Genomic DNA, 11,145 nt, shown 5'->3' with positions numbered 1-11,145 from the left:
ACAAAACTAACTTAAAAGTAACTTTTCATCAAGTTATAGGAGCTTGTTTGGAGTCAAGAATTAGTTGATATTGATGAACAAATACTAGTTTCATTATCAGATCATTTCAATTATAACAAGACATTTTTCTCATGTTATTAATGAAATAATCTTCCATTGCAACTGCAACTTTTTCAGCAATATAGAAATTATTCACTTAAGCAATCTGCTGTAACTGAAAAGTTACTTTTAAGTTAGTTTTGTCTTATTCCCAGTGTACTAACATATTTGCACTACAACAATACTTGGTAAGATGATCTGTTTTTGCAGTGTACGCTTTTTATTTGAAAGTTATTCATGTTTAAATCGTGCATAAAAAAGAATAATTCACCCTCTTGTTTTATACGTTACTTCGTTTGCCTTTGCCAAACGAAACAAACTAAAAGGAAAGTGGCCAACATGGAGAATTGATGACTGCCCCTCCTTTGTGCGCTTTACTTTCTCCACCGCTTGATTATGAAGACTAATGCAATCATAAATTGCGCGCTGCGGCCAATCAACGGTCATGAAAGCGACCCATGTGGAGAACTTTGTTGCGCTCCATTGTTGGGTCTCTCCGCTCCCAGAGGAGGGCTGAAGGGGGGCAGCCAACTATAAAACTCCTCTCCCTAGAGTGACGAAGCCAGAACAGTTCGCAGGACTGATTCACGGAGTATTTCTGATTCCAAACTTAAACTTTTTTATTTTTCCGCCCTAACGCCGGGATTATGATGATCCCAAGTGTCCTAGCGCCTCCCGCTCTTTACCCGGGGCTGTACCGACCTGCCGCGGCTCTGCCGGCCGCCTTCCCGGCTCACTCCAGCTTCTTGGTAGAGGACCTGCTGCGGATAAGCCGACCCACCGCCTTCATAAACCGAACTGCCCCGCCGGTCGGCGCCTCCTTGCCCGCCGCGTCCTATAACGGAGCCTCCGCGGTGACGCGCGACTCCTGCTCGCCCAAAACCTCAAAGGATCCAAGTTTCCTCAAGTTTGGAGTGAGCGCGATCCTGGCTCCGTCACCAAAGACAGGTGAGTAGAAAGAGAATGCATTAATTTGAACTGGTGGCTTTTTTTATTTGACGCAGAAATCATTTTCTAACACGTCACGTTTCCTCAGCAGCATCCTCACCTCCAGCAATCCACAGTCTCCACTCCAAGACCTTCCCAGTCCCCTGCTTTGACGGAACCTTCCACCCCATATTTAGGACGCCATATTTACCAGGTAGGCATGCGTTTGCATTGATCATACAATAGCTCAAATTGGAGTTACAAAAATAAAATTGCGTAAGGAATTTGCAAAACTTGATTTAAAAAAAGTTTTTGAGCTGTGGTTTTCGGCAATTAGGGTGAATTAGGAAAATTGTAGAAAGGAAAAATGAGTAACTTCCGCCAAAAAACTCAAAATTGTGTCAGATATCTTCTAGAACTTGAAATTTCAGTTTCAAAAGTCAGACACTTTCCACTGTTGAAACTCATAAAATTCTCAAATGTAGAATCTTTTTTTTTTTTTTTTTTTTTTACTTTTTAAACTCAGAAATTTTCTAATATTTTCTAGAACATTTCTCTGATTTTTCATTGTAAATTTGCAACTTTCTGAGCTCTGGAATGTTATTGCTTTTGATAGAAAATTTCTGAGATTAATCCCAAGACAGGAGTTATTTTCTTGCATATTTTCGACTTTTGGAGATTAAAAACTGACATGTTTTTCTAGAAAACATCTGAGATTAGTCTCAAAATTTCTGAGCTTTTACTCTCAAGGGGTTAAACTTTTGGAGCTGATTAAAGTTTCATGTTTTTTTCTTCTAAAATTTTCCAATTTTAAGCTCAGAAACTTTACTTTTTTTCCAGAAAATTTCTGAGATTAATCTAAAAATTAATTAGTGTCTGGTGGAAATTTACTTATTTTCTTCCATCTAAAACGGGCCTAATATGCCGATGTAAAACGTATTTCGCAAACCTACCATGGAAAAACTTTTTTCCACATCACACAAAAACCGGATGTTACTACTGACGGAAACAACGGAGAAGACAGGAAGTAGAAGGATGATGTTTATAATGACTTATAGAGTGAAAAAAAACTTATTCAGTTGTGATTTTAATTGTGTATCTTGTTTAATGCAATTGTGTTTTTATGAATGGGGAATATCGACAAAGTTTTGCGAACATTTGTAATGGAAACAGAGCTAATTGCATTTAAACCTGAACCGCTGTCACCTCTGTCATATATTTTAACAAAAATGTGAGAAGAAAAGGGGGCAAATAGCCAGAAAAGAAGAAATCACTGTCTCATTAATGGGGACCGCCGGCTCTGAACCCTGTCAGGGAATACCCACCCACCCCCTAATTAACCAATTATCCCAAATCGTCACGCTCTAAATTTGAGGCGGGGTGGCGGGTTATGGTCCCCCTGCTTCCCATTGGGGGGCGTTCTTGGCATTTCTCCGGGCCTGCGTTTTCCCACAGCGGCCCGGTGGCAACAAAGCCCGGCTGCACCGTGACCAATTCGGTCAGCTCCCACCGGTCGAACCACCCACACACCCCGGAGAGTGACTTTTACCAGGCGGGCCAACTAGTCATGCACTAATTTCCCTATTAGGCGCTATTGAGCGTTTTCAATATTCTCACAAGACCACATAGAGGGTTGTTGTTCCTGACTCTACCGCGTCCATAAAGCAAATTTCACCCAAAAAATCGTCCAACTTCGCAACTCCTCCCTGTCTACACCCCGCATAGTGCGCCCTAAACGTTCCTGTATTCTCTATCCGGGCCAGCGAACGAGTTGAGATAAAGAATAATCCCTTAGAAAAGTCTATAAAGTCGCTTTCATTCAGACTAATCATAATGGAGAAGGAGTCTTTTCATGGGCTCAGCTCAGTGCCTCAACAAAACAACTCCAGCGTCCTGAAAAGCTTTTCGTGTTCATTTAATGAAAATGATTTGAGGACAAGAAGAAGGAGAAAAAACGCACCATTCCCCGTTCCCCCGCACTCCTCTCTTCCCCCCGCCAGGCATCAGTATTCTGGTATGCAGTTGTGTTTAGTTTGAAAGTGTAAATCTCCTTTTGTTGCGATAATATATGGCCTTCGCCGCCTGTCCACAGTCTTTTCTGCGTTAGTTCATTACTACACAATTACCGTTCACGGTTTATTAACTCCTCTATCCGCCCTCGCAGGGCTCCTTTAAGGGTGCGCTGCCTCTTTAACATACCAATGCGCTCGAGGACCGACCAATGTGCTAATTAGTCACCTCGTGCCATTTCACTCAAAACGGAGACCCAAAAAAATCCCTGAAAACTGAGGCGTCGTTTTGATTCATATGTGGACAAACATTTCAAAAGTCCAAGCGTTTAAATGTTTATTTACATAACAAAGCAGTTATGAATAATTCAATGCAAATATTACATATTTTATTCATTCTATGTAAATAGCTTATGACGTTTAATTTGTTTAACTCAGTTGGTTTAGTTGTTGCTGTCAGCTGTTGGGTCTATTTCATGACTCAGAGTTTACATTTTTTTATGATTTAGTGGAGCATAAATTATGAAATTAATAAATTAACACTGAAATAACACAGTAAAGTCAGGCTATAATCAATTTGACAAATTTTTAATATATTTACTGTATTATTTTATGTAATTAACACAATTACTTAAATGAAAGTATGTATAAATATTCAGTAGATTGTGGCATTTTTGAGTGAAATCTGGCATTTGCCTATGAGCCTCTATGAAAGCAGATTAGTGCCTACTAGAAAAGAAAAAAAAGAATTTGGACTTTTTTTTCTCAGAATGTGGACTTTAATCTCACGGTTCTGACTTTTTTTCTCTGAAATCTGATTTTTTTCCTCAGAATTCTGAATTTCTTTCTAGAATTTTGACTTTTTCTCAGAATTAAATTTTTTTTTCCTCAGAATTCTGATTCTCACCCCCTACACCAAATTCTGACTTTTTTCCTCATAATTCTGACTTCAATATTTTAAAAAAGTAAAAAAATATATATATTTAAGTAGCCCTAAATGAACGCTATAAATAAACACTGGAGTTGGGTCGTTTCTGTCACTCATTTGTTTTTGCATTTCGGTGATAAAGTCTAACCAAAGATCCAGTGATTGGTGCTCATACATACATTCAGATGTTAGATGCAAGCAGAATAAATAAATAAACACAAATGGAACCATTAATCTATTCAGCTAATATCAAAGTAGCACTTTGGATGTTTACATGTGATAAACTTGTAATTCCAGCTAAACCCACATTTATTCATGATTATTGATTGCATTGTGAGATTTCATGAAGTTATGAGAAGTTTTAAGAGTTTTTGTGGTTTTAGACATGAACTTCTTTAAAGAAGTTGTAATTTTTTTATTCGTTTTTGTTTTGCAGCAACATCCTCCGTTGTTCCCATCCCTGGGACCTTTTCGTGGCCCCTGGCCGCCAGAGGAAAACCCCGCAGAGGAATGCTGAGGAGGGCCGTGTTCTCCGACATTCAGCGCAAAGCTCTGGAGAAAATGTTCCAGAAACAGAAATACATCAGCAAACCCGACAGGAAGAAACTGGCGTCCAAACTGGGCCTTAAAGACTCACAGGTAAAATTACATCTGTAGAAAAAATGTGTGCAACTTGTGCTAGGTACGCTTCCATTGAAAAATGCGTGAACTGGAATTATGCTTACTGGAAACACAAATTTAGATAAAACTCAAGTTTTTCTGCCATACTGAAATTAGTACATTTCAAAAAACTGCAGTGGAAACACTTGTTTTTGCATCACTCAAGTCACATGTTCAAAAACCGGATATTACAACTGTAGGAAATGACAAAGAAGACAGGAAGTGGTAGGAGGAGGATGGGGCAGAATGTTTTTAATGACTTTAAGTGTGAACAAACTTATTCAGGTGGGATTTTAGTTGTGTTTCTTATTTAATCTTATTTAAAATTGTGCTTTATCAATATTAGGAGAATATTGACAAACATTTGTGCATATTTGTAAAGGAAAAGCTACAACGGCTTGTTAGGGCCTGTGCAGATAGAAAAATGGAGTAAATTTCCCCAAAAAACCAACAAAAAAATTTTCTTAAAAAATTTCTCAAAACGTTAAAATTTTATGAGAAAAAATAAACAAAATTTCAGCTTAAGCTCAGAAATGTTCGAGAAAGAACTTGGAGATATTGGAAACCTAAAAAAATGAAAATTGTCAACTTTATGAGCTAAGAAAAAAAATTGTCTAGTTTTTTAACTCAAATTTGATACTTTTTCAACTGAGAAAAGTTTATTAAATAATTCGCAAGAAAAAATGTAATCTAAAAGATTTATGAGTTGCTTTTTTCACAAAATGTAAAATTTGGAGCTCAGAAATGTCAACTTTTTTCCCCTGAAATTTTCTGCTATTAGTCTAAAAATAAAAAAATTTTCTTGCAAATTTTAAACTTTTGGAACTCAGAAATCTTCCATTTTTCTCTAGAAAATTTCTGGACGCTAATAAGTCGTCATCAAGCATAGCTATTTCCATCTTTCTTTTTTCTTATTCTTCACTCACCGTCCTCTTTTTGCCCCGTTAGGTGAAAATCTGGTTCCAGAACCGCCGGATGAAGTGGAGGAACTCCAAAGAGCGGGAGCTGCTGTCGTCCGGCGGCTGCCGAGAGCAGACCCTTCCCACCAAATCCAACCCCCACCCAGACCTCAGCGACGTGGGCAAGAAATCCTCCGCTGAGGACGAAGAGGAAGAGGAGGAGGACGAGGAGCTTAGAAGAGAGAGAATGAGCGTGGCAGGATGCAGCATTTCCTCGCCTTCCATGTCCAGTAAACACTCAGACTTCTCAGAGTCAGACGACGAAGAAATAACGGTCTCTTAATTTATTTTTCTTTATGTGAACTTATAATTTGCGAGTTGTTTTTATGTGAATGTGAACCGATTTGTAACAACTCACTACATGTGTGTCTGTTTTGTTGCATTGCGCACACTGGACAGGTTCTGCTTCTGAGAGCGTTTGCTGTTTTTGCACAGCTTTGTTCAACTGTACAGTATTTTGTACAATTTGTATGGAAGTTTTATGCCAAGAATATTGAGTTACTTTCATCCCGACACTGAATAGAGTTGTTTATTGAGAAAATGTAGCTATTTCGTTAATAATTTATATAAATTTGTTTATGTATGTTGTATTATGTCTTGTATATATGTTTTATTTCACCACTTTTGTACAAACACCAAATAAAGCTGCAAATGATTCAAGGCTAAATGTTTGTTTTATGCAACGCACATCTGAGCAGGAAGGAATAAATTAAAAATATTTTAATGAGTTTGGATCCATCCATCCATCCATTTTCTGAACACCCTTTGTCCCTAATGGGGTCAGGAGGGTTGCTGGTTCCTCTCCAGCTGCGTCCCGGGCGAGAGGCGGGGTTCACCCTGGACAGGTCGCCAGTCTGTCGCAGGGCAACACAGAGACATACAAGACAAACAACCATGCACACACACACACACTCATACCTAGGGAGAATTTAGAGAAATCAATTAACCTGACAATCATGTTTTTGGACTGTGGGAGGAAGCCGGAGAACCCAGAGAGAACCCACCATGCACAGGAAGAACATGCAAACTCCATGCAGAAAGACCCCGGACCGGGAATCGAACCCAGGACCTTCTTGCTGCAAGGCAACAGCTCTACCAACTGCGCCACTGTGCAGCCCAGTTTGGATCCAAATAATTTTAATAGAATAGCAAAGTGAAACAATTGCTGATCTAAAGAATGTAAACTAGCTGCTCCTGTTCAGGGTGGATAAGTATCCTCTGGTCTAATTCCATTTCTGGGTTGGAAGAACACGAGTCTAAAAAGTAGTCTTGATCCAAAACACATCCTGATGGCAGCTAATAAACTGCCGTGGGATGTGGATTGCATTTAAACCTGAACAGTAGTTAATCTGTTCTAGTCTTTGCTCTTTTAATCTGGGGTTGGTCTGTATTATTTTAGAATTGTTCAAGATCAAATTACATGCCAAAAAAACAAAAATAATGTTGTGAATCGTGGTGAGATCAGGACTGTAAATACAAATGGACACAATTCAGTTATAAATTAATAAATTTATTGAATCACAATAACTTAAGACTAGTACAGTGATATCAGATTCAATTCTCTGAGTCCTGGACAAACAAGTGATGACAAACAAGTGATGACAAACTGCATCGATCTGCTCTGACACAAAGAGACTGTACACAAAATACCAATTTTCAAGTATTATACCAAATCGACTAAAAAAGTCATCAAAATGCTGCAAGATCAACAGCTATTTACAAAGTTATCTTACATATAAAAATGTACATGGCTATGAAATCTAAACATTCATTAAGTTTGTGAGTAATAAAATGATGGACCAGTCAAAGGCTTCAGACATTCACACCTAACAGAGCTGGCTTTGCACGGACTTGCAGAACGTTTTGTGCTTGCAACAAGAGCAGCGGGATTAAAACTAAAGCAACCAGAAAACACAAAGACAATGAGAACTAAGATAGTGTATCAGGGTCAAATTTCTGCCAAAAAACCCTTAAAATGTGAGATTAATCCCTGAAAATTTCCATAAAAAGGATTTTTTTTCTATACATTTTTTTAGACTTATAAAAAAAATTCAATTTACATGGAAATGTTTGACTTGAAACTAAAACATTTTTAAGTTTTTTTCTATAAAAATTTCTGAAATTAATTTCCAAATTGGATATTTTCTTATTCATTTTTGCAAGGAAAAACTTTTCTAAAAATTTTTGATTTTTATTACAAATGTTTCACTTTATACTTTCAAGGTTTTGCTTTAAAAATTAATCTCAACTTTGTAGGTTTTTTTGTTTTGTTTTCTTTGCAAATTTTTGACTTGAAACTGAGAAATTTGTGGGAAATTTTTGAGCTCTAAAAGTCAAAAATTTGTTATTTCTGACAGCGACCTCAATCTTTCTTTCTCACAATTTTTTGAAATTAATTTCAAAGTTTCTGAGTTTTTCTTTTTCTAGCAACTATTTAACTTGAAACTCGGAAATTGCAAAAACTTTTCTAGAAAATTTCAGAGATTTCTTTTTGTGAATTTTTGATTTTTCAAACTCAGAAATTTCCGAATTTTTTTCTAAAAATTTCTCAGATTAATTTGAAAATTTCTGAGTTTTTTATTTGGCAGAAACTTACTCCTTTTTATGGTCATAATACGCTGTCACAGAATGCTGGCCAGAAAGCTGGTGCCATGCAAAACATCTTCAAACTGGGGGACAAACATATGTTCAGTTTTCATTTCTGGATTAAATGTTGCATAGGATCGGTGAGTAAAATACTGAAACTATGGACTTTAATTCTCTGGCTTTGAGCCTCTCTGAAGGCAGGCTTGAAGGTTTAAGGGAGAAAAGAGAAGGGTTTAAAGTTATAAACATGCCAAACCAGTTTTACTCATTTTTCACACGTACCTTTTATATTAATAACCTCTTACGTATATTTTTTTATATAAACAAAGCAGCTTTAAAACTAGTTAAACATGTCTGAGTTTTGTTGATAATCAGAACAAAACAATGAAAAGAAAACAGTTAAAAGATGGGAGATGAGGTATAAAATCAAGTCTTTGACTTGCCTCAGTCACCAACAGGTTCTGATTTTAAGCACCAAAACACACTGAAATATTTTCCTGTCTTGCAGTTCATATTTACAATCTTGTCAGACCACTCATGCAAAAAGAGCAACAAACAAAAAATAGATCTTTAATCCAAAAGTACTGCTTCTGATTCGCATCTATTCAACGTTCCCACGGCAACGGTGATTGATATGAGAGGTCGACGGCGCTCCTCGATAACTGCAGCCGCTCGAGGAGAGGACGACTTTTGGAGCCCTGTTACGTTTTACAGCCATTCAGACAAAAACAAAATCAGCTAATGCACGTAGTCTGGTAGCAAAGAGTAAGGCATTGTTTGTTGGAACTCAGTCCAGCACCACAAGGAGATTTGTGCTACAAAAGCCTGCATGGGCCAAATGTGCGAAGAGAGATCAGAGGGCTCAAAGAAAGAAGCGATGAATTAGAGAAGAAATCAGGACACAGATCATCTCAGCCAGCCATTTAAAGGACAAATCCCTCCAAAGTGAATTTCAGCTTCATAGTCACCTCTGATGCTTCCCTGAACAGGTTAGGATCGGTCTGTAGGCGATACAAAACATGTTTGATACATTTTTGCCACAAAATCAATCATAAATATTGAGATTTTAGTCTGCAGATCTTTGAAAAGCAGAAGTAGAACCTCCTGCCCAACCAATAAGAATGCAGAAAGTGGTTTCAACAAGACACTTGTTTTTTCCGGCAGTCATTCAACATCTTGTGCTGTATGTCCTGTTTTATTTTCATATTGAATTCTTTTTAACATACTATGTATTTAAGTGCTAGGTAACGGGCAGTGCCTGCTGATTTGAGATGTTACATTCCGGAAGTTTTTGAAGCAGTCCATTTTCCAGACACTATAAAAAAAAAAAAAAAACATTTAAATGTTGTTAAAAAAAAGTCTTTTTGGGGTTTTAAGAGTTTGGGTTGTTTTTATTATCAGTAGAAACCAAAATAGAAGTACAAAAATCTGAAAAAACTAAATTTTTCACATTTTTCATTCAAGTTTTAGAGTAAATATGACACATTTTCTGCTCCATTTTTTCTCTTTATTACAGAAATTAAAAAAAAATCTGTGTCAAATTAGGATCTTGTCCAATAGCCAAAATACACAATTTGCTACAAATATAATTTCCTAATATCTGCATTTAAAGAATGACTATAGGAATCTGTTGACAAATATAACAAAATTTAAAATGTTACTCAGAAAAACGTAGGCTTAATTATAACAATGTGTCTTGTGTAATAGTTTAATTAGATCATAAAACAAAATAAGACGTATTATTAAGTATTGATAGTTCATAGCAGCACATATTTGTTGATTCTCATCCCATGATGTAAGAGAAATAATCTGCCAGTGGAACAAGTACTTTGTTTCATCAATATTTAGGAATTATTTGCTTAAATTAATCTCTTCTGTCTTGCTGAAAAGATAGTTTTGTCTTATTACTAAAAACTAAACCAAAAAATAAACTTTTTGCAGTGTATTTTCAGAAATAAAATGTTGGGTTTTGAACTGAAAATTCACTTTGGCTGGTTAGGTCTGCAGAGGACGAGCTGATTGTTCATCATCCAGCAGTGGGTCGCTGCGCCGGCTCACAGTGCAAGAGAGCATGGGTTGGATCGCCACCTGCAGGCGGGTCCGGTGCGCTGCAGCACGGGGGAGGATGTCGATCACTTGGCTGGTGTTAAAGTAAACCGTTGACTTATGATAATGGTAACCGGGACGCCTCATCAACAGGCACAGGCTGTGTGCTTCTACTTTCTGCTGAAGCAGTCGTCAGACTCCTGACAGAGGAACCCGGGGCCACAGCGGTGAAGGAAAAAATAAATAAAAAAATCACGGCAGTGCTGAAGAAACGTGTTTTTTTTTTTTTTTTTAAACACTTGGGTTACCTGCACCCAGATAAATGTGGCTGCATTTTGTGCCAGGAAGTTCTCATCACGGTGAGAACGGCGTAGAAAGAGTCAAGCTTTTGTGCTTCTGCGATGTCATAAGGTCGACTCCAGCGATGAGTCGAGGATGTCGTCATGGTGACTGTTGCTGTTGGAGTCGCTGTCGTAGCTCTGAGGGCTCGATGACGTCGCCGCTTCCTTCAGGCGCATCAGCATATTCATCTGCCGACAGAAACAAAAGTCAGCTGGAAGGACGAGAAAAACGAGAAGCTTTAGCTCAGAGGTGTCCAAAGCGTGGCCCGCGGGCCACATGTGGCCCTTTGGCTGATTTTGTCTTGAGACTCAGCAGTAGTTCAAGAATGAAATTAATCAGAAAGCTTTTAGAAAAAAACCCTGGAAATCTCTCAGTTTCAAATGTCAAATAGATTAAAATTTTTTGAATTTTGAAACTGACAGTTTTTTTTAGCAATTTTTTTTACTTTTCTAACTAAGAAATTTCCATGTTTAATGGATTTTGTTTTGCAGAAATTAATTCTTTTTACTATCTGATGGCTGCTGTCGAAGAAAAAAAGTTTCTCTTTTTTTGGATTGGGACAATAAAAAATGAATAATTGAAACATATG

At 37.5% G+C, this 11,145-nt stretch overlaps 2 protein-coding genes across 9 annotated transcripts in view; one reads left to right on the top strand and one right to left on the bottom strand.

The window, feature by feature from the left end:
* Positions 1-536: 536 nt before the first annotated feature.
* On the top strand, positions 537-6,237 carry dbx1a (developing brain homeobox 1a). Of its 2 annotated transcripts, none has more exons than XM_044140415.1 (4): positions 537-1,047; positions 1,139-1,240; positions 4,400-4,602; positions 5,572-6,237. In XM_044140415.1, exons 1-4 carry the CDS (start codon positions 747-749, stop codon positions 5,863-5,865), a joined length of 900 nt encoding a protein of 299 aa, XP_043996350.1. In that variant the 5' UTR covers positions 537-746; the 3' UTR covers positions 5,866-6,237. The 2 variants fall into 2 exon arrangements, with proteins under 2 accessions (XP_043996350.1, XP_043996341.1); XM_044140406.1 differs by having other exon boundaries at positions 1,136-1,240.
* An 834-nt stretch (positions 6,238-7,071) lies between these two features.
* nav2a (neuron navigator 2a) overlaps positions 7,072-11,145 on the bottom strand; it is a 251,668-nt gene continuing 247,594 nt past the window's right edge. For 6 of the 7 annotated variants that reach the window (XM_044135764.1, XM_044135719.1, XM_044135739.1 and 3 more), the window contains one exon: positions 7,072-10,744. In XM_044135764.1, coding sequence (XP_043991699.1) covers positions 10,619-10,744 — 126 coding nt within the window. In that variant the 3' untranslated portion in view covers positions 7,072-10,618. The remainder of the gene's footprint in view (positions 10,745-11,145) is intronic. The other variant, XR_006372495.1, reaches the window with a different exon arrangement.

This window comes from Gambusia affinis, linkage group LG02 (assembly GCF_019740435.1).
Source record: "Gambusia affinis linkage group LG02, SWU_Gaff_1.0, whole genome shotgun sequence".
In the NCBI taxonomy this organism is placed as follows: Eukaryota; Metazoa; Chordata; class Actinopteri; order Cyprinodontiformes; family Poeciliidae; genus Gambusia; species Gambusia affinis.
This window is presented reverse-complemented; position numbering and strand designations above follow the sequence as displayed.

Coding starts and splice junctions, on each gene's coding strand:
- dbx1a (XM_044140406.1), top strand. CDS start 747: ATGATGATCCCAAGTGTCCTAGCGCCTCCCGCTCTTTACCCGGGGCTG. Junction 1,241..4,399: donor TAGGACGCCATATTTACCAG/GTAGGCATGCGT, acceptor TTTGTTTTGCAG/CAACATCCTCCGTTGTTCCC. Junction 4,603..5,571: donor TGGGCCTTAAAGACTCACAG/GTAAAATTACAT, acceptor TTGCCCCGTTAG/GTGAAAATCTGGTTCCAGAA.